This window comes from Heteronotia binoei, chromosome 10 (genome assembly GCF_032191835.1).
Source record: "Heteronotia binoei isolate CCM8104 ecotype False Entrance Well chromosome 10, APGP_CSIRO_Hbin_v1, whole genome shotgun sequence".
Classification (NCBI taxonomy): Eukaryota; Metazoa; Chordata; class Lepidosauria; order Squamata; family Gekkonidae; genus Heteronotia; species Heteronotia binoei.
The window spans coordinates 70,642,336-70,665,346 of record NC_083232.1 but is presented as its reverse complement, the minus strand read 5'-3'; the positions used below and the strand labels follow the sequence as shown (position 1 = coordinate 70,665,346).

The following is a 23,011-nucleotide window of genomic DNA, read 5'->3' as shown; positions in this document are numbered from 1 at the left end:
CGGGGTCGATTCTCGCGGTGGAAGGATCGGTGGTCTTCGATCCACATCTACCGGAACCAACTGTCGATCCGGGGGAACCGACGCCGACGCAGAGGCCTTCCGGGACCGATGGGATACCCTCGACACCGATGAAAATTGGGATGCTTGCTCCCAATCGTGGTAGTCGTCCGGGTACCAACGACAGGTGTCGTACCGGGAGTAGGGAGGCTGCCACCTGCGTTGCTCCCACGGTGGTATCGGGAAGCGTTGAGGAGGATAGAATGTGTCTCGCCTGACTCGGGGCTTGAATGGTGGGTCGATCACCGGTGCCGACGCATCAACCTCCGAGGTCGATTCGCTTTCGGAGCGACGACGGGAGCCCGAAGATGAAGACCGTTGGGTTAAGTCGATTTCCGGCTCTTGTTCCGACGCCGACAGGCGCTGCTGGTCAGCTGGGCTACGGCGCGGAGGCGTCCGAGGTTTTTTCGGAGGTTTTGTCGATGTCGACGCACCGCCCGATGGGGAAGGAGTGCGGGGTCGCTTTCGCTTCTCCTTCGACTTCGCCTTTTTCGGAGGTCGGGTCCCCGAGTCCTCCTGGCGCTTTTTAGCGGGCGTATCCACCGCGCCCTCAAGGGAACGTTTCGTGGAGCCACGCTCTTCCGGCGAGTCCAAAGTCCGTATCGGAGCCGCATCGGCCGATGCGAGCTCCAGGGCCGGGGTTTCGGACGACTTCGGTGCCGATACCTCCATCGGTCGATGGGGTGTAAGCGCCGATTCAATCAGTGCCGCAGATAATCGAGCCACCCGGTTCTTCCTCGTCTGCTTCGAAAAGCGGAGACAATGCGGACACGAGTCTACTCGGTGGGCCTCTCCCAGGCACAGTAGACACAGGGAATGACCGTCTGGAGGGGCGATCTTCTTCCCACACGCACGACAGCGTTTGAAAAACCCCCAGCGACTTTCCATAGAAAGTAGCCACAAAAAAACTCCCCAGAACAATCTGAGAGAGAAAAAGAGGAGTGGGGGAAAAGCGCGGGCGAAGCGCCCCGAAGGGCCGTCAGGCGGGCGAACACAAAACGCTTTTTTTTTTTTTTCTAACTAACTAACTAACAACTATGAACTACAACTAACTACTAAACAACAACGGTAAACGGGCTAGAACGAGAAGAAAAGGCGAAGCCAAAAAACTTCTCACCGACCGGGGAAACGGAAAGGTAAACCTCTCAGCACAGCGGTCAGAAAGGAACTGGCGGGATTGCCGCGCGGGCGCTGGTGGGCATGCGCAGTGGGTCGCTTGCGCATGCTCATTGGCGCCGAGCGCGGAAAAATCCCGGGCTTTTTCAGATACCGATTCAGGGATCGGCGCAGGCGCACTATCCCATGAGTGTGAGGCACAGAGACCACGAAGAAGATCCACCTGAATGTCTCTTACCATGAAAATCTCATGCGGCCACCAATATGTCAGCTGTGACTTGAAGGCAAAAGAATACTGTGTGGTGAGTTATATGGGGGGAGACAAACTGAAAACTGAAAGCAAACTACACATATGCAGTGACCTGAACAAAATTAAAAATAAAATAAAATCAGAAGACTGTCACTCAGAATGCCTTTCCATAAACTGCATCCAATAATTCACAACCCAAGCATTTGGAAATAAATCTCAGAGAAGAGAATTTTGTAAGCATCCATAGTAATGATGACAAAGGCCTTGAAAACAGTCTCAGTACTACAGGCAGAGAGTCAGGCAGATTTGCTAGAGATCCAGAAAGCTGACAATCCAAATTTATCTGGTTGCTAAAAGGGGAAGTTTGGAATTTGATAGTAACTAGTTCCTGATATTATTGTTTTTAAAGCAAATCATTTTTAAAGCAAATAATTTTAAAGGAAATAATTTTAAAGCAAACCGTTTTAAAACAAATAACTACATACTACAGGGCTATGACTTCCTAAAGGGAATGATAGCACCAATTAACAGAGGACCCATTTTCTCTTGGAGAACTTTGCTGACACTGGATAAGTATGGATCTGTCAAAATTTGTCACTTGCATAGTTGCCTTCTACGGTTTGTTTGTTTTTTGCAACATCAAGTGTAAATGATCCAAATAAATCAGAATAATATACTATTAGTACTAAAGAAATGTTGAGCAGAAATAGTGGTAACACAGGGAATCCCAGTTTCTCAAACCACCAGGGTGTAAAGCCTATGTCCTTGAGCAGAGCTAATCTTACAGCATAAGTATGAGAACAGCATGGCACCACATATTTCCTCCCCAGAGATAAGAACATCAACACCAGTGCCTAAATCAATGATTGAATAAATAATTCATCTGACAGTGAATGCTGCCTACTCACCAAATGTCTGATTTTGTGTCATAACCCTGATGTTGAAGTGCCTCAGGGCTCATGTAAAAAGGTGTCCCAGTAAAAGTAGTTGCTAAATCACAGGATCCCATCAAGAGACGAGAAACTCCAAAGTCCCCTTGAAAGATAGTTTTACATTTAGTTATGTGAAGGGGGGGTGGGTTGATGAAACAACAAGAAGAAATTAAACTCAATTCCATTATTTTAACTGTGTATTTTATAACTATTTAATTTAAAAAATGCATGTTGCTCAGAGAATTCTTGAGAGCCAATATTACACTAGATCCCATTCAAAACTTCTTGGCAAGGAAGTGTGATTTCCCTGCCTTCCCCTTCCCTTCATTCTGCAGCCTAAAATGCTCCGTAAAATGTTGCTGTTGGGGGACAGGTGACCCCCCACACACACCAGGAGCAGCATGAGTCCTACTGGAGAGCTACTGTAGGAGGGGGGAATGGGCAAAGTGACCCCCACATTTGCATGCACAGCGAGTTTCCAAGGGATCCAAGCCATAGTATTTCTCCTTGATATTATTGGCTCAAATTGAGCCTTCCAATCAGATAATACCTTGAATAAGTGAGGTACCATCAAGCATTTCAGAAGGGAAAATGAGGAAGTAAAACATCAACCCTAAACACTTCTCCTGTTACAAACTGCTGAAAGTTGCTGTAGCTTTAAGTGGGGCTTATCATGGTAATGCTGCAATTCTGGATGTTCTTAGTGACTCTACTCTTTCTGACTCTACTCTTTCTGTGGCCAGAGCTCAATTCATGACTGCTGCTATTCAATAAAAGGGATTATTAAGATAAGAGAATCCATGTTGAATCAGGCCAATGGTCCATCCAGTCCAACACAATGGCCAAAACCTAGGTGTCAACAGGAGCTCCACCAGTGGAACCAGAACTCCAGAAGCACTGTTATCCCCCAAGCACCAAGAATAGATACCATCACTGTCCCAGACATAGTGTTCCATCTACATCTTGTGGCTAATAACCACTGATGGACCTCTGCTCCATATGTTTCTCCAATCTCCTCTTGAAGCTGTCTATGCTTATAACCACCACCACTTCCTTCAGCAGTGAATTCCACATGTTAATTATTCTTTGGGTGAAGAAGTGCTTCCTTTTATCCATTCTAAGCCTACTGTTCATTAATTTCATTGACTGCCCATGATTTCTTGTATTGTGAGAAAGGGAGAAAAATACTTCTTTCTACCTTCTCTATCCCATGCATAATTTTGTAAACTTCTATCTTGTCACCCTCAATCATTGTTTCTCCAAGCTAAAGAATCCTAAACTCTTTAATCTGTCTTCATAGGGAAGGTGTCCCATTCCCTTAATCATTTCAGTTGATCTTTTTTGTAACTTTTCCAGTGCTGTAATATCTTTTTTAAACTGCGGTGATGAGAACTGTACACCATATTCCATATGAGGCCACACCATAAATTTATACAGGGGTGTTATGATACTGGCTGATTTGTTTTCAATCGCCTACCTAATAATCCCCAGTATAGCATTTACCTTTTTTATTGCAGTCATATACTGAATCAACACCTTCAGTGAGTTATCTACCATAACTCTAAGATCTCCCTCCTGTTCAGTGACCACCAGTTTGGATCCCTTCAACGCATATTTATAGTTATGATTTTTGGCTGCAACGTGCATTACTTCACACTTGCCCATACTGAATCTCATTTGCCACATTGACGCCCACTCACCCAGCCTTGACAGATCCCTCTGGAGTACCTTACAACCCTCCCTGGTTCTCCCTGCTCTGAACAGTTCAGTGTTAACTACAACCTTGGTCACTTCACTGCTTACTCCCAACTCCAAATCATTAATGAACTAGATAAAAAGCACCAAAACTAGTAATGAACCCTGAGGTATCCAACTGCTTAACACCTTCCCCTGTGAAAACTGCCCATTTATACTCTCTGACTGATTTTACACTGAGCAAAAGATCCAGTAATGCTGTGCTTCCGAAAGTGACCATCTACATTACAATCCGCCTTCACTTCTGTTTTGCTTTTGTTCAACTAATTAGTTTTTAATCCACAAAAGGATTTGTTCTCTCATCCCATGACTGCTGAATTTACTTAGGAGCCTTTGATAAGGAACTTTATCAAACACTTTCTCAAACGCTTCAAACAACATCTACTTGATCACCCTTGTCCACATGTTTATTCACTCCCTCAAATAACTCTAAAAGCTTAGTTAGACAAGATCTTCCCTTACAGAATCCATGCTGATTCTTCTTCAATAATAATGGATTTCACCAACTTATCCAGTATTGACATTAGACTGATCAGTACTGACATTAGACTGACCAGCCTGTAATTTCTCAGAGCTCCCCTAGGTCCTTTTTAAAAACTGGGGGTACATTAGCTTCCTTACAGTCCCCAGGAATGGAGGCAGATTTTAGTGATAGATTGCAGATTTTTGTCAGGAGATCCACAAGTTCACATTTAAGTTCTTTCAGAACTCTTGGATGTATGCCATCTGGATCAAAATTATTCCAAGCTTTCTTTATGTTCTTATAAGAAGCAGGCAGAAAGCTCTCCCCCTCCCCACAAGATGAAGCATACACAATGGGAAGAGAAACAATGACCTTCAAACAGAATATTTAAAATACATGCATGGGGATATTATGAAGTGATGATGTCATATCATAATTACAAAATCTTACCAATTTTAAGGAGGTTATTTTTCAAAAATATATTTTTAGCTTTTAAATCTCTGTGAAGTATTCTCCTGAAAACAAAAGAAAATGCAGTTTTAGTCAATTAAAATTATAATTATAAATAAACATCTTGCTGCTAAAACCTAACCCTGAAAAAAGTTTTTTCTTTCTTTCTTTCTTTCTCTCTCTCTCTCCCTCTCTCCCTTCCTCTCTTCCTTAATTCCTTCCTATCATCTATCTATCTAGTACTGCTCATATAGCTAATGCCTTAAGCAAGTTAGAACCAAAAATTATTTTAAAGACCTTACTCAGTATTATTTGTCTTATATTTGATTATTGTGCCTATGAATGTTGCCACTGAGAGGATGACATAATCATTTGTATCCAACAGCAGCCATGACACCTGGGCTTGCACATTTAACAATTCTGTATTTTTAAGGCTGAGCTTACTTTTAAATTTTGGCCACTAGACAAAGACCCAAATAAGAAAACTCTGACTGCAATTCTTTCCTAACTGCCCCCCTCCCAAAGATACTTCAAATAGTATTGTAAACATCTGACTAGAGAGTTGCTGTATGGAAAGTATGAAACAAAATACCACCCTTGATATATACAATTTTAGCATCTGTTTAGCATACCCCAGTGGATCTCTGCCAATTTCCATGAATCTAGTGATTTCATAAAGGTACAGAAGTTCTGACAGACACATCTGCAAATATTGCCGTTAACGAGAATTCTCGGATTTGTTATCCTCCACTGATATCAAATGAGGCATCCTACTCATGCAAGGTCACTGTAGACCTTATGGGGACTAAAGTGTTTAGTTGCATGTGCCAAGCAGTGTAGAACAAAAAAGTAGTGGAGTGAGAATTAGACTGGAAAAGTTGGGTATGTTCCAACAAGACTGCCAACTATGTCAAAACTTTGAGCCAGAGGCAGTGCAGAAGAGTTATGGCCAAGCCAGTAGACAAGAAGGTGCATAGGCATTCTTTAATTTTTTAAAAACTGAAATGCAGCCCAATGATGCAATTAATTTGATCACAGCAGCAATGAAGGGGGAGGGGTTTAACCCTTTCACCATAGTCTTGTGTCACGTCAAAGCCAAATGAAAAATCTCTACTAGTCCACAAGATCTCATGACAGAAGGTACTACTACGTGAGTCCTTTTCTTGTTTCCAGGACAGACAAAAATGCCTTTGAGGATATAAAGAAGATATTTCCCTCCCTCCCAATTTCCCTGCATCCTAGATTAGAGATGTAGGGAGCAACACTTCCTAAGTCTTCCTGGAAGACTTGACCCTCGTCCCTTTTGGCAGAAATTGCCCCCTCCAGGCTCCTCCATACCCACTTGTCTTCATTCTCACCAAATTCTCTCACGATGGCCAGACCAATGCCTGAGGTGCCACCATTCACGATCACCACCTTGCCCGGGTAACACAGACAAATTCCCATTCCTGCTGTTTGCCTCCATTTCTCTTAATGACAAAAATCCACATAGAGCTTTGGTTACATAGGCTCTTGGGTGGGGTAACGTGACTACTTAATTGATTGGGAGGAGTTCCCATAGCTAATTTGATCACTGCAGGTTGTGGAGCCTGCGGGTTGGTCCTTTCTGAATTGGGAGAAGAATAATTGGAGAGGGGGGTCCAGAAGCACCTGTGTTTGAAAGGCCTAAACCGAAGAAGCATTAGACAGGAGCTAGAAAGGAAGGAAGTCTCATTGGATTCCCATTCATGACCTTGCTGCTGAGAATATTAATTGTAACTTGGGAGGGATGCCCCACACTCATTCCCTCTTCATTAAAACCACCTCCTCAAGAAAATGTTTGCCCCATACCTCATCTCTTTAAATTCAGCCTAATTTATTCTCACCTGAGCTTTTCATCCTATCCTCAGGGTTAGGGTTGCAACTTGCAAGTTCCAGGAGCTTTCTTACTCTTTGTAGGGAAAGATGCAGGGTCCTTCATCCTGCCTACCACCATGTTAGGAAGGTCCAGGTCTCATGCATAGCAGATCTCCCAGCCTGGACTCCCATCCCTATTGCAGCTTACAGGGTGGGTGATGGGAATGGGAGCTGATTCAGAATCATGCCAACACACAGTGTTACTTCTGGTGCAAAACCGGAAGTGACATTATCATGTTGGTGTGATAGTTTAGGATTCACTACAGATGTTGGGATGAATCCTAGAGTGTTACCCTAACATGCTGATGTCACTTTGTTTTGTATTGCACATTAAGATGGCTTCATATCACCCCCATTTTTCCCTCTTACGTGTACCTCTCAAGTGTACTTGTGGAGAATGTCACATTTGATTAGGTCCCAAAACTGTTAACATTTATTGACTGATTAGTGTATAGTACCAAGAACTCTATAGACTTGAAATGTACATAATAATCTGAAAAATGTGTTTTTGCTTGAGGTCTTTCTTGAATTGTTCAGATGTTCTAAATGCCTGGAGCCCTACTATAAGGAAGCACAATTGTGAGGAAACATATTCCTTTTCCTGATAATCCTGGCTGGATAGACCAACTAGTTTTACCAACCTCCAAGTAGGGCCTGGACAGCTCCCAGAATTACAACTGCTCCAGATTACAGTGATCTATTTCCCTGAAGAAAATGGCTGCTTTGGAGGGTGGGCCTTATGCCATTATACTCCTCAACTCTCCCTCCACAGTCTTCACATGCAAGTTGCCAGGAATTTCCCAACCTGGAGTTGGTGACTCTACATGTTTGTAGTGATTCCCTTTCCCTCAAAGAATCCCCACCGATGACTCCCTCTTCTACCAATAACATCAAATTTGTTTTACATTTACCATATAGCCCTGCTTTGCACACAGCCAAGTCTGGGGAATCAAACCCGGTTCTCCCTGATAACAGTCCACACACTTAACCACTACCTAAGGAGCTTGGGGAGTGGATTGAGTTCAGAGTAGAATTTTTTCTACATAATTCACTCTGAAGTGAAGGAAAACTCTGGAAACTGCTGGAAATTCCATGGTAAAATCATAGAGTTTCTGGTGATTCTTAGAAAAGTCATGTCCTCAGCAACAGTCACCTACAGTGTCCCTCCCCCATCTCCCTGTAGTTGCCAGGCCTTGCAACCCTAATATCAATACAGTATAATCCAGAATTAATACAAATATGAACCCAGGTTGCTGAACAGAATTCTATGTCAAAGATAAAGGCATTCAGCAAACATTACTTTTCATATCAACATTAGTAACTATGGTAAAAAAAATGAACTCAGATTTACATCCACATCAAATTAAACTATACCTTTCATGCATGTAGTTGACTCCAAGTAACAATTGTATAAACCATTCTATTATTTGGCTTTCTGGAAATACTTTGCCAGCTTGTTTGTATTCTTGAATTTTAAAGTCGAGGTCTCGACCCTGAAACACAACAATAGCAAAGGTAGGATTTAAATAGGATGGATAGTGCTTGGATTCTGCTAAACTGCAGCATAAGGAATGCAAGAAAAATCCATATGGATACCTGTTTCTTCCACAAACAGTCTCTAGTTAATAAAGTCCCTTTGTCCATATGCTGCTTTGTGACAGAATCCTCATAGAAAATGTGTTTTAAAAGATCATCTCTGGTCACAATAAAATAAATGAGTTCTGGTCCATACAAAGACAGTTTTCATACAGCCTCTTTAGGAACTGTCATTTGATAACTCCTGAAAAACAACACTGAGGTCTCACCTCACAGTATTCAGTGATGATGCAGAAACTCTCTCCCTCCACAAAACTGGTATAAAACTTGACAATGGCTGGATGGTCTAGTCTGGACAGCAGCTGTGCTTCTAGGTTTGCCTCAACTGTTTCATTGGGCTTGAGGTCTCCCACAGAGGTCTCTTTTAAAACTTTCCTATTGGTAAAGAGAAAAAAAGAGAGTCAACAAAAAGCCAGATACTGTAAAACATCATTCCATTTATTACATCCTGGATTGCCAATTTTAAAAGTTTTATTAGTTTTCTAGAAATTGAGGGCACGGGGTAAGAGAGGATAAGAAATTATAGTTACAAATTAATCTTAATCTGCATATAGCATACTTTCTTAAAATACAAGTCTGCATCTAATATACTTTCTTAAAATACATAAATTGTCACACATTATCATTCTTAACTTTACATCATCCATATTTTGATATTTTTATATTGTAAGTCTTCTTATTAAAATAGTTATTCAAATTGACATTTCCAACAAAGAGAATCTTATAGTACAGAATACAGGGGAAAGGAGATATAAGTTCACACCAAAGAATCTTAAGAGTTTTGAGTATCTAGCCAAATATAGAATTTCAACCAGTATTTTCCTGCTTCCTCCTTAGATTTCCCAGCCAACAGCTGGGATAAGTAGTCCAGCTCCGCTGTTTGCAGAATTTTTCCCACCAAGTCTCATGGTGGGAAATTTTTCCCTTCCAAGTCTCGTGGAAGTCTCCTGAAGTTTCCATCTCTGCGCCAGAAGAATTCTGGCTGCTGTGCAAACAACAAGTGTCTCATCTCTTTGGAATAGTCCTCAGGAAATATATTCAGTAAAAATAGTTCTGGTCTGAATTGAATCTGTGTCTTCATAATTTTCTGTGATAGTTCATGGACCATTTTCCAACAGTCCTTCACCATCTCACATGTCCACCACATATGATAAAAAGAACCCACCTATTTAGCACATTTCCAACATATGTTAGACATATTAGTATACATCTTACACAATTTCTGTGGGGTCATGTACCATCTATAAAACATCTTATACAGATTTTCTTTAAAGGTTACTGACTTAGTTAATTTAATGTTGAATTTCCACAACCTCTCCCATTCTTCTAACATGATATTATGACCCAAGTTTTTCGCCCATTGGACCATACAATCTTTTACTACCTCATCTTGCATCTTCATCTTAATAGGTATGCATATAGTTTAGAGATTAGCTTTTCTTGAGGACCTAGAAAGATTTTTTCAAATGGATATTGCTCTGTGTTAAAGCCTACCATCTTGTCTTTGGCATACCTAGATTCAACTTGCATTCTCAACCACCAACTCATTTTGGGACTCTTTAGCTTGGAGAAACGTCGACTGCGGGGTGACATGATAGAGGTTTACAAGATAATGCATGGTATGGAGAAAGTAGAGAAAGAAGTACTTTTCTCCCTTTCTCACACTACAAGAACTCGTGCGCATTCGATGAAATTGCTGAGCAGACAGGTTAAAACGGATAAAAGGAAGTACTTCTTCACCCAAAGGGTGATTAACATATGGAATTCACTGCCACAGGAGGTGGTGGCGGCCACAAGCATAGCCAGCTTCAAGAGGGGTTTAGATAAAAATATGGAGCAGAGGTCCATCAGTGCCTATTAGCCACAATGTGGGTGTATATATATAAAAAAAATTGCCACTGTGTGACACAGAGTGTTGGACTGTATGGGCCATTGGCCTGATCTAACATGGCTTCTCTTATGTTCTTATGTTTTCTAGCTCTTTTCTGGTTTTCAATTGATTGTCTTTTTCCAACAGGTCATCATATCTGTAACTCTGATTAGGTTTTAAAAGATTTGGAGGAGTAAATGCTTCCACTGGGGATACCCATCTTGGAATTTTCTGATAAATTTTTGTTTTTAACCATGACCATGTGTGGTACAAAGATTTCTGGAACCAATCATTCTTAAAATAAGAATGTCCTTCAAGTCTTTGATACCATAAATAAGCATGCCAATCCAAGTTACGATCGGATCCCTCTAACAACAGTTGTCTCTTGTCATTCAATAGTATCCAGTCTCTTACCCAAAGAAACACAGAAGCTTTATAATACAGTTGCCAGTCTGGAAGTCCCATACCTGCTCTCAATTTAGAATCTTGCAATATCTTTAATTTAATTCTTGGTTTTTTGCCTTGCCAAATATATTTACAAACCATCTTATTCAATTCTTGAAAAAAACCACTATTTAAAAATACTGGGATATTTTGGAATAGAAATAACAGTCTTGGTAGAATATTCATCTTTATTGAAGCTATTCTTCCCATCAAAGATAAATTCAAATCATGCCATTTTTCCAAATCTTTTTAAATCTCTTTGAGTAGTTTATCATAATTGTCCATTTTTAAACTACTGCATTTATTTAAGATGAGTACACCAAAATATTTGATTCTTTTCTCATACAAGAATCCTGATTTTTGTTGAAGCAGTTGAGTTTGCTCTATTGTCATATTCTTTGTCAAAAATTTTGTTTTATGGTAGTTGATCTTCAGTCCTGCCCAGTGACCAAATTGGTTAATCTTGTTTATAAGACAGTCAATTGAGTCTATTGGTTGCTCTACTATAAAAACCAGGTCATCTGCAAAGGTTCTCAATTTATATCGTTCACCTTTTTACCACTGCTCCCTTAATACTTGCTCTTATCTGATTATTCAATACCTCTAAGCAAAAAATAAAAAGGAGTGGTGACAATGGGCAACCTTGTCTTGAACCTTTTTGGATATCAATTGCTTCGGTTAATTCACCATTCACCATCACTCTTGCTCTTTGAGAGGAGTATATTCATTCTATAGCGCTCTGGAAATTTTCACCACATTCCATTTCCTTCAACTGTTGCAGCATAAATTGCCAATGAACATTATCAAAGGCCTTCTCAGCATTCAAACAAATTAATGCCAATTGTTTCTCTGGGTGGGTCTCATAATATTCCAATATATTACAGACTGTTCTAACATTGTCTTTCAAATATCTTCTAGGAAGAAATGCAGCCTGATCTTGATGTATTGTGGACTGTAGAACTTTTTTCAGGCGTTGTGCCAATATTGCTGCAAAAATTTTATAGTCCACATTCAAAAGAGCGATTAGGTAATTTTTAATATCTTTCAAATCTGCACCTTCTTTTGGAATTAAGGATATTGTAACTTCTCGCCAAGAAGCTGGTATTTGGGCTTCGTCTTGAATCCTTTCAAGGAGACATTTGAATGGTAACAGTAAGGACTCCTCATAAACTTTATAAAATTACACAGGCAATCCATCTGGGCCCAGGGCTTTACCATTCTTTTAGATGCCATTGCGTCTCCCAGTTCCCTTATTGTTATTGGTTCATTTAGAATTTGTTGTTGTTCTTCTGTAAATTTATTAAGATTATTTTGACTAATACATTCTTCTAAATCTGCCTTATAAATTTATCTTCATATAGTTTTCTGTAAAATTCAATTTGGCATATCTCCTGTCTTTGAACTTTCTTTTTGTTATTCTCGTCTTTCCAAACCAGTATTATTCTTTTGGCATTCTCTTTTCTCATTCTATAGGCCAACCACCTTCCAGGTTTATTAGCATGTTCAAAAAACCTTTGTCTTGCAAATCTCAAGTTTTATCTCCATCTCCTCTATAAGTAATAAATTGAGTTGATGCTGTGTTTCTTTGACCTTATTTTGAAACTGTCTTGTTGACTGCACTTTTAAATTCTTTTCAGCTTCCCTGCTTGCAACATTAATTTTTGAAAATTTTCAGTTCTTTCTTCTTCTTTGCACTATATCTGATTGCAAGGCCTCTATAATATGCTTTAGCAGTCTCCCAAACTACTTGCATCTTTACATCTTGAGTTATATTCTGTTTTTAAAAAGATTCCATTTCAACCTTAGATTCTTTAAGAAAATCTTTATCTTTCAAGATAGAAGTATTTAACCTCCACGATCTTCTCATTCGTGTACCTTTGAGTTTCACCATTACAGGACTATGGCCTGATATAACTCTTGTTTGAATTTCTGTCTCAATTAAATCTTTAACCAAATTTGCAGAGAGCCAGCACATATCTATTCTTGACCACATTTGATGACTGGCAGAGTAGTAGGTAAAGTCTTTTGAATTTGGATATCTTGTTCTCCATACATCAACCAGATCCAGTTCTTCTACTAGCTTCCAAAAGCTTATTGGTAGTTGGGGACTTTTGCTTTTAGTATGTTTATGTATTTTTTTTGTCCAATTGTCTATCAGAAACTGCATTAAAGTCTCCTACTATGCAATGTTCTACATATTCTAGATTTGATAACTTAAAATGTAAATCTTGAAAAAAATTATCTTGATGATCATTTGGAGCATAAATATTTGCCAGTAAAAATTTTTTGTTGTCCACCATGACTTCCATTAAAAGAATTCTTCCATCTTCCGAAGCATACTGTAGTTGTAGGTTAAATTTATCCTTAACATAAATTGCTACTCCCCTTTTCTTTTTATTCATGTCTGTTGCTGTAAACAAACTGACAAGTTTCTTATTTTTCAAAAGGTATTGATTTTTAGCTAAAATATGGGTTTCTTGTAAGCAAATTATGTCCATTTCCAATTTTCTCAGGTATCTAAAAGTCTTCCTCCTTTTAACAGGAGAATTAAGTCCAATCATGTTAATAGAAATTATTGATGCCATTATGAATTTTTCTTATCACTATCTTTTTTATCTTTTTTAGTCTGTAATCTTGTCGGGTATTTCTGTGCTTCATTTGGGTCCTCTTCACCAGAGCTTTCTTCTTCCTCTTCATCATCCTTCTTTTCCTTTCCCTCTTTTTCCTTCACTCTGTCCAGAAAATTCTGAGCTTTGAAAATAGAATTTATCCTATACCTATTCTCTTCATAAGTAAAAAGGAGGCCTTCTGGCATTAGCCATGTATAGGGTATTTCTCGTTCCCTCAGGAAGCTTGTCAAGGTTTGTTATTCTCTCCTCTTTTGTCTCACTGGCCATGGTACCTCTCTCAAGATTTTCATGGTATTTCCTGCTATCATCATTGGTTTGTCTCTTGCTAGCTTCAAGATATTATCTCTGGTCCTCTTTCTTGTAAGTTTCAAATGAATTTCGCTAGGCAATTTATTCCGTCTCGTAAAACTTGATGGTACTCTCTTGACTTGATCAAACTCTTCTTCGATCCTTTGAGGAGTCACCTGTAGAATTTCAGCCACGGCCTCACTTAGTATTTTCTGTAAATCTTCATTTTTCTCTTCTGGTACATTTTGAAACTTCAGCATATAGGCAGCTCTATCTAGTTCCAATTGTAAGAGTCTGGTATCATGTATATTTTGTTCTTTCCCCAATTGTTCCACCTTTTGTGTATTGTCTGTCACCTGGGCATCTAGTGCCTTTAAGGCCTTGTTGCTCTTTGCTGTATGTTTTCTGTTCTCTAGAAGCTCTTGTTTGATCTCTGCCATCTGCTCCCCTATGTTATCTACTTTACCAGTCAGCTGTGCTATGGCAGTTAGTAGAGTATTTTGCATCTCTTTCATATCTCCCTGCATGGTCGTAAATTTCCCTGGACCAGATGCAGAACTGGGTGACAGTATTGGTGGTTTACCTTCTCGGTTGTCTTTTTTTAATTGTTCTTTAAAGCCAATTGCAGCTTTACTTTCTATCCTTATTAATATATTTGCACTCACAACCACAAAGCCCTTATACTGTCTCTTGAGAGTTTGTTTTGGAACTCAATATTCCTGTGTATATTAGATAAGCTAGTATCTGCCAAACAATACTAATATTATACAATGATTTTAGGAAAACAGCCTTCTAGCTACTATCAACAATTCACCAGACCCAAAACAATGATAAAATGTATAATAAACAAGATCTTTTTAACACAACATCCTTAGTGCCACCCAGCCAAAACAGTTCAACTCACTGAAACAACAACAGTTCACTATGACGTCTCTTCTGACAACGGTAATTCAATAAAATCCAAGTCTAAGCAAACTCATCCAACTACACCAGGTTATAAATTGTAATCCAGAGCTGGATGCCCCATTTGTAATCCACAGGTAAAATCAAAAATTAGAAATTAAACAAACAGCCCAAGAGAAAAAAGAAAAAAATATTATAAACCAGAGCAAATTAATCCAGATATTCCCAGAACAAGAATAACAAAAGTAAAAAACAAAAAGAAAAAGAAAAAACTCCAAATATGATATGAAAACCAGGAAAAAGTGGGAAAAATGAGTACAAAAATGTTCAAACCATATGAAAAATAGGACCAGATTTATAAGGTTTATCCATAACATCCACCATCAGAGGTTTATAATCCACTTTAAAGGTTTGCACAGGTATTCTTCCTTCAGCCAACAATCTAATTATATTATAGTCCAGTATACACAGCCCACAAAGGTCTAGATGTCTGTTTGAAGCTCACATGAATTAGTTCAGAGCACTTCAACATAATCTTCAGATTGCTTCTTATGCCAGTTGTCCTCCTTATCCATTAATACTTGCAAGCAACTTTCCCAAAGCCAAGTCTTTCTCCAAAAAGAAGTTTAAAACAAGTCAGTTCAATTCAGCCATCAAGTTTTTTCTATATTAGAAACTGGTGTGCTTCATACTTCTCATGCAAGGGTTATAACATCACCAGATTAGGCAGGAACTTTTGGAAGCCTCGGAGGAGAAAGAGAGAGAGTCATCCCCCCCCTTCTCAGCCTTTGCCTCTGATGAAGTTCCTCTTCAGTCTCAACTCTCCACTTTCCCTGCTTAGAGAAGCAATACCTCAGGATTCGATATTAGAAAGAAAGAGAACTTACAATCTTCATAAGAATGATGCAGTTTGTCCAACTCATGCAGAATCTCAAGTTGAAAACAAGAAAGGTAGAAGTCCGGCAGTCAACCCCTGTGCCATTTAAAAATGGCGATCGGGACAGCGAGGCTTATGGCGAGCCGGGATCGGGAGGCAGCCACCGCTATCACCCCCATCCCACAGCTCAAGCCGTCTGCCTTCCAGGACCCCTCCTGGGTCCCCGAATCGAGTCTCCCAAGCTGGGGAGACCCCTCCACTGCCTGATTTAGGAGCGGCTCTGGACGTGCCGATTCGAGCCGCTCCTAACGCTGGGTCGCTGAAACCGGAAACTACATCCTGGATTGCAAGAAGGTAAGAGCGACACGTGTGTCCTAGGGCTGCCTCTGAAGCCTGCCCAGGAACACTAATTGCCCAAAATGCACCAGAATGATTGCTCACTGGTGCAAACTGTAGGGAACATTTATCGTTTGTTTCAAAAACCCTGCAATGCCAGCCAACTTGCTACAGGCACAATTTAAAAGTGCTAATTTTTACCAAGAAAGCTCCTAGGCTGAGGAATTTGAAGGAAATGCTCACATGAAACTGCCAGGTTGAAATCAACTTCTAAGGGCTGTGTTGAGTATGCCCCACTTTCTAAAGCCAAAGACAGGGGCTTTTCTGTTGCAGCACCCGGCTTTTGGAACTTCCTCCTCACAGAAATATAACTGGTGTCAAGTCTGTGATTTCTTTTTTTTAAGTTACGATGCAAAAACATTTGGGAGTGATGCCTGGAGAAGGTGGATTTTGGGAAGGGTAGATAGGGATGTAATTTCAGAGTCCACCCTCTGAAACTTCCATTTCCTCCTGATAAACTGATCTCTGTAGTCTAGAGAACAAAACTATACTTGTAATTTCAGGAGAATTCCAGGCCCTACCTGGTGGTTGGTGATCCTATTTGCCAGTATCCTGGTCACTGCTGTTCCCAAAAAGAAGAATCATAACTTTCAGAAATGTTAGAACTTTTGTCTGAACATTCGTTGCTGCCCTTACAAAGTACCTAACAGTCATGGATTTGGAATCCACTCTAGAGACATATACTTTTAAATGTCAAAGGCCTTGCTTGTACCCAGTGTGCCTTAGACTCGAGAGCCAGTTTGATGTAGTGCTTAAGTGCGGGGACTCTTATCTAGGAGAACCAGGTTTGATTCCCCACTCCTTCACAGGCACCTGCTGATGTGACCTTGGGTCAGCCACAAGTTTTCTGAAGGCTGTTCTGCTCAAGAGCAGTTCCAGGAGAGCTCTTTCAGCCCCACCTACCTCACAGGGTGTCTGTTGTGGGAAGGGGAAGGGAAAGATTTGTAAGCCGCTCTGAGACTCCTTTGGTTAGCGAAGGGCAGGGTATAAATCTTCTTCTATTCCTTTTGAACAACATACCTCTCTGTTGGAGCAAGAATCTACATAAACCCAGTCTGACAGCTACAGTATGACAGCTGGTGATCTAGCTGCCAGGCTAGGTCACAGTGACCTGATCAGCAGACCGGCTTGAGCCGGCAGAAGCCAAGTGATGCAATCTGCTGAGTCAGCACGGCCAGGATTGGCTGCTTGGACTATATATGATCTGTGTGTGCATCACACAGGTCTCTCCCTGTGAGATGGTGGTTAGGCGAAGCACTTTGTCCGTGGAGGTGATATTGTATAGACTGCACAAGAGAGCACTTGTCGTGTATATATGTTAATACACCTTTTGGCACTAGTTGCACGTGTCTGCCTGATTTTCTTTCCTGAAGCCCTGTGTCGGGCAAGTCATCTCCCTCACTCTGCTACTCCCGCTCCGACAGGGTTATGGGCCCAGGGCGGTTCCGCTGCGCGGAGGAGAGAGTTGAGGGTTGAGCTGACTGTGAGTTTGGAAAGAGCCGGAGGCGAGGAACGCCGGTGAAGGACACAGAAGCACCACCGTTCTCTGTTTGAGAGCCAGAGGGACGTCGGCAGCCAGCCGTGAGGAGGAGTCGGCACGATGGCTCAGCAACAGCTTGGAGTAGCCGTTGAGAAGCTCACCTCAGCCAACTACGCGGTGTGGAGCCTGAGAATGCAACACTACCTCAAGCGTGAAGGGCAATGGCTGTTCGTGAGTAACCCCCCTGCTGACTTATCTCCTGCCGAGACTGTGTTATCGGATAAGGCACTGGCCAACATAGTGCTGTCTATAGGAGATGACCAGCTGGTTTATGTGCGAGGGAAGGACACTCCCAAGGCTGCCTGGGACGCGTTGAGTGCGGTGCATGTTAGCACCACTGCTGGTTCCCTCATGGCCTTGACAAGGAGGATGTTCCGCACCGTTATGCCGGCTGGAGGGTGTGTGAAAGATCACATCAAACGGCTAACGGACTGTTTCGTTGAGCTGGAGGCAAGAGGCAAGACTGTAGCTCCAGACGACAGAGTGTACATTTTGCTGTCGTCGTTGCCACCTGAGTACACTCCCCTGATAACTTCTCTGGAGACGGTGGACGTAGCGACCCTGACCATGGAATACGTCTGTGCCCACCTGCTTGACTTCCAAGAGAGAATTGCGGCCGTGAGCTGTCCGGGGGTGTCGGCCGGGCAGCGTGCTGTTATCGGTGTGTCCGGGAAGACAGCCAAGAATGAGCCAGCTTTTGCTGCTGGCAGGCGTCCGAAGGTGGAGGAAGTGGAGCCGACTGCGTTTGCAGTCCGTCGCTGCTATGGATGCGGGTCGTCGCAGCACCTGCTCCGAGCTTGCCCTGAGAGGGAGAAGAGGCGGGGGCGTGTGCGGCGAGAGCGGAGGACCGCCAGCCCGTGTGAGGAAGCAACCCGGCTGGTCACGTCTGCAGTAGAGAGCACAGGGTCTGCTTGGATTTTAGACTCCGGGGCAACGAGCCATCTCTGCTGCGAGAAGGAGTTGTTGAAAAACATTGACAGTCCTGAGCATAAGTATGTGAGATTGGCTGATGGGACCACTGCCAATTCTGTTTGCTCAGGCAATGTGGAATTTCCTGCACTGAAATGTATGTTGCAAAATGTGTTGTATGTACCCTCACTGCAGTCTAACCTGTTGAGTGTTAGCACACTGTTTGACCAGGGATACCAGGTGAGATTTGAGAAAACCTGCTGCAAAATCCTGGGAGGTGGGGGAAAGTTGCTTGTGACAGGAAAGAGGGAAGGTAAACTGTATGTGGTCCAGAGTGATTGTGCCCAGGTGGCTCAGGTGTCGAATGAGCCTGTGCACAATAATTGTATACATTTGCTCCATAGGAGACTTGGGCACTGCGGATTTAGGGCGTTAAAGAAAACCCTGGAGCTTGTGCCTAGTTTGAAAGTAAATCCTTGCAAATGTTACTTGGATTGCCAGGTCTGCAAGAAGACCAAAAGCAAGGCGTGTGCTGTTGCTAAAGAAAGCTCAAGGGAAAGCACACGAGCCCTGGAACTAGTCCATTTAGACGTTATTGGCCCATTGCCAAAGAGTCTGTCGGGGAGGAGATACTGCTTGGTGGCCACCGACGACCACACGAGGTACGCGTGGGTTTTCACCATGGTGCATAAGTCTGAGGTGTATAAGACATTCACCAAGTGGGTCAAAGCAGTGGAGAGACAATTAGGGGTTAATCTCCTGGCTGTACAAACCGACAGAGGGGGGGAATTCTTATCTAACCAGATGAAACGTTGGCTGGAGAACAAGGGCATCGCCCACCGTCTGACGAACCCAGCAACGCCCCAAGAACATGGGCTATCCGAGCGAACAGGCGCCGTGTTACAAACATTAATGCACAGCATGCTCGAGGATGCAAAGCTGCCAATTCGTTATTGGGCGGAAGCGATGCATTGCTCGGCATACGTACATAATAGGGTTTGGTGTAAGCCTGTAAATGATTTGCCTTATAAGCGGCTATATAACCACTGCCCAGATTTGAGCTTTCTGAGGGTATTTGGAACCCAAGCCTGGGTGAATATTCCTCTGAAACATAGAAGGAAAGGAGGTGACCGGGCAGTGAGCCTAACCTTTCTGGGCTACCAGCCAGAAACCAAATCATATCGCTTTTGTGATAAGCGGGCGAAGCTAACCTTTAGTAGGTCCGCTGGATTTAGTGAGTCCAGCTGGGCAAGATTGCACTCTACGGAAAGAGACCTGGGAATGCTGCCAAGTACTGATAAGAATGTTGGAGCGCAGCCCAGAAGCCCAGCCCAGGAGGTGGCACCCAGTGGGGCTGGAGAAGGTGAGCCGAATCCTGGCACAGGGCCACGGGTGTCGGCTAGAGCCACAAAAGGCATCCCTCCTGCTAGATACGGGTTCCCAAGTGCAAACCAAGTCAGCACCCCTGAACCTGAAACATACGAGGAGGTGCTGAAGCTAGATAGTAAAGAAAGGCTAGCATGGTTTGCCGCAATGCAGAAGGAATATGATTCCTTGCTGAAAAACAGAGTGTTTACTGAGGTGCTAAGGCCGGGCAACCGGAACATTATCTCCTGTAGGTGGACCTACCGGTTAAAGAAAGACGCAAATGGAGCCGTGCAACGAAAGGCCAGGTTAGTGGCCAGAGGGTTCAGCCAAAGGAAGGGATTGGATTATCAGCAAGTGTTTGCCCCCACTTTAAAAGCTGAAACCCTCAGGGCAGCATTGTGTAAGGCTGGAAGTACGGGGCAACAAGCCCATCACTTTGACTTCGAGACAGCCTATTTGAACTCCCCCTTAGACCAGGAGCTGTTTATGGAACAAATCCCCGGTTTTGATGGTGGGAGTGGTGTGTTAAAACTGAACAAAGCCTTGTATGGTTTGAAACAAGCCGGACACGCATGGTACAAGTGTTTGAAGTCAGCATTAATGAAAGTAGGATTCAACCAGCATCTGGCAGACCCTTGCATGTTTAGCAGGGTGGTGGGAGAGTCCAGAATGATAGTCCTCATCTTTGTGGACGATCTGATTGTCTTAGTGGACTCCAACCAACAATTAGCATGGTTTCAAGAAACAGCCAGTAAGCTGTTCACTATCAAGCACCTGGGGCCAGTGAGCTACTACCTAGGGGTGGAAATAGCGAGGAGGGCCGATGGTTGTTTTGAACTGTCCCAGAGCAACAAAGTGAGAGCGCTGCTAGCTCAGTATGGTATGAACGAAGCTAGCAGTGTGCAAACACCCATGACCACAGGTTATAGCAAGGAACCTGAAGGTGAGATATTCAAGAATGTACCATTATACCAGTCCCTGATCGGGTCCTTATTGCACCTAGCGTGCTGGACCAGGCCAGATATCAGCTATGCGGTACATATATTGTGCCAGAAAAATGCTGAACCCCACCACAAAGATTGGGTGGCGGCTAAAAGAGTACTACGTTACCTCAGCGGCACAATAGAACGTAAGCTATCCCTCAGAGTAGGAGAAAAACCTGAACTACGCGCCTATGCTGACGCAAGCTGGGGGGACCGGCCCAAGGCAAAATCAACCACAGGAATTGGAATATTTCTGGGAGATGCCCTAGTAGTATGGAAAGCCACCAAGCAGACCCTGGTGGCATGTAGCACGTGTGAGGCAGAGTACGGTGCCATAAACGAATGTGTACTTAACCTAGAGTGGGCAGTACAACTGATGAGGGACTTTAGCATACCTGTAAATTTGCCAGTTTCAGTATATACTGACAACTCAGCAGCCAAAGAACTGACGGAGAACCAAGCTGCTCGAGGGAAAAGCAAGCATATACTTATCAGGTACCAAAATGTGAAGGAAGCAGCGGCTAAAAACCTCATAAAAATAATAAAGTGTACATCGGATGAGAATGCCGCTGATATATTCACGAAATGTTTAACTGCAAGTGAACATGAAAACTGTGTAAAGTGTTTGGGTATACTGGGTTTAAATAGATTAGGAGGTGTGTTGGAGCAAGAATCTACATAAACCCAGTCTGACAGCTACAGTATGACAGCTGGTGATCTAGCTGCCAGGCTAGGTCACAGTGACCTGATCAGCAGACCGGCTTGAGCCGGCAGAAGCCAAGTGATGCAATCTGCTGAGTCAGCACGGCCAGGATTGGCTGCTTGGACTATATATGATCTGTGTGTGCATCACACAGGTCTCTCCCTGTGAGATGGTGGTTAGGCGAAGCACTTTGTCCGTGGAGGTGATATTGTATAGACTGCACAAGAGAGCACTTGTCGTGTATATATGTTAATACACCTTTTGGCACTAGTTGCACGTGTCTGCCTGATTTTCTTTCCTGAAGCCCTGTGTCGGGCAAGTCATCTCCCTCACTCTGCTACTCCCGCTCCGACACTCTCCACTCATGTAAAACCACATTTTGAAATAAATTTTGTTTTAAATTTTAAAGGGGGATACAGAAACAGAAAAAGGGGAATCTTGAAAAATGCATGTTAAGTATACTTGTAATTACTAAAATACACCATATATGGGCAATTTGACAAATGTTAAAAACATTTCTTAACCTAAGTACTTATATGTGTAAGAAGAATATATGGCAAATAGCTTAGCAAATACATAACATGGTATATATAGCATACTGGCATGAGAATATTTCATATATATATATATATATATAATAATTATTTAAAAGAAAAATATAAGCCTATATTCTACAGTATTCTCATACTATCACGACATTTTATCTTATCAGTCTTAACTATTACATGTAGTATAAATTTCCTCATAAAACCATTATAGAATTTTTCATGCTGCAATTTGTTGTAATAAAAACTTACTTACAAATAATATCCTTAATATTTTATATTAAATCTGTCGTATAGCATTATCATGTACTATTAAATCATTCAAATGTCTTTACAAGATTTTGTTGTTTTTCAGTCACACAGTTGAGTCCGACTCTTTGTGACCCCATGGACAAAGTCACACCAGACCCTCCTGTCTTCTATCATCCTCCAAAGTCTGCTCAAATTCGGGTTAGTTACATCAGAAACCCTGTCCAGCCATCTCATCTTTTGCCATCCCCTTCTTCTTCTGCCTTCTGTCTTTCCCAGCATCAGGGTCTTCTCCAGTGACTGTTCCCTTCTCATTTGGTGGCCAAACTATTTGAACTTCCAGATTACAAGACTAGTTATAATTGTAGAAAACTTGTGAGTTATTTTTGAATTCACCTTTTCAGCCTTTGATTGATATAGTTTGTCAATTCTGCCAAAACTGCATATTCTTGCATCTTGATCATCCAGTTCTTAAGAGCTGGACAGCTCCCAGTTTCCCACTTTTGCTGCTGCTCTATCCAGTTTACTACTCTTACTGTAGTTAACATATATCTGAGCAACTCATGCATTGTTCTATGCACATTCATTGGTGGACTTCCTAGTAGCATTGTCTCTAGTGACATAGCAAATTTTAAAAAATTGAATTTCAGTATGTATTTCCATCCAGAATGTATTAGGGTTTTTTTTTACACCACCACATGTGTCTGCTGATGGCATTGCCTGTGCAGGCCTGTATCTGGCTGGCAGTACGCCATTTGCACTGGCTACCTATTGAGTACTGGATTCACTTC

General features: G+C 42.1%; 1 protein-coding gene across 1 annotated transcript in view; it reads right to left on the bottom strand.

Annotated features, from left to right (window-relative positions):
• Positions 1-23,011, bottom strand: part of NEK11 (NIMA related kinase 11) — a 146,642-nt gene that overhangs the window by 79,991 nt on the left and 43,640 nt on the right. The window contains exons 3-6 of the mRNA XM_060248876.1: positions 8,725-8,890; positions 8,294-8,412; positions 5,024-5,088; positions 2,332-2,458 (exon numbers count right to left, since the gene is read on the bottom strand). Coding sequence (XP_060104859.1) covers positions 2,332-2,458; positions 5,024-5,088; positions 8,294-8,412; positions 8,725-8,890 — 477 coding nt within the window. The remainder of the gene's footprint in view (positions 1-2,331; positions 2,459-5,023; positions 5,089-8,293; positions 8,413-8,724; positions 8,891-23,011) is intronic.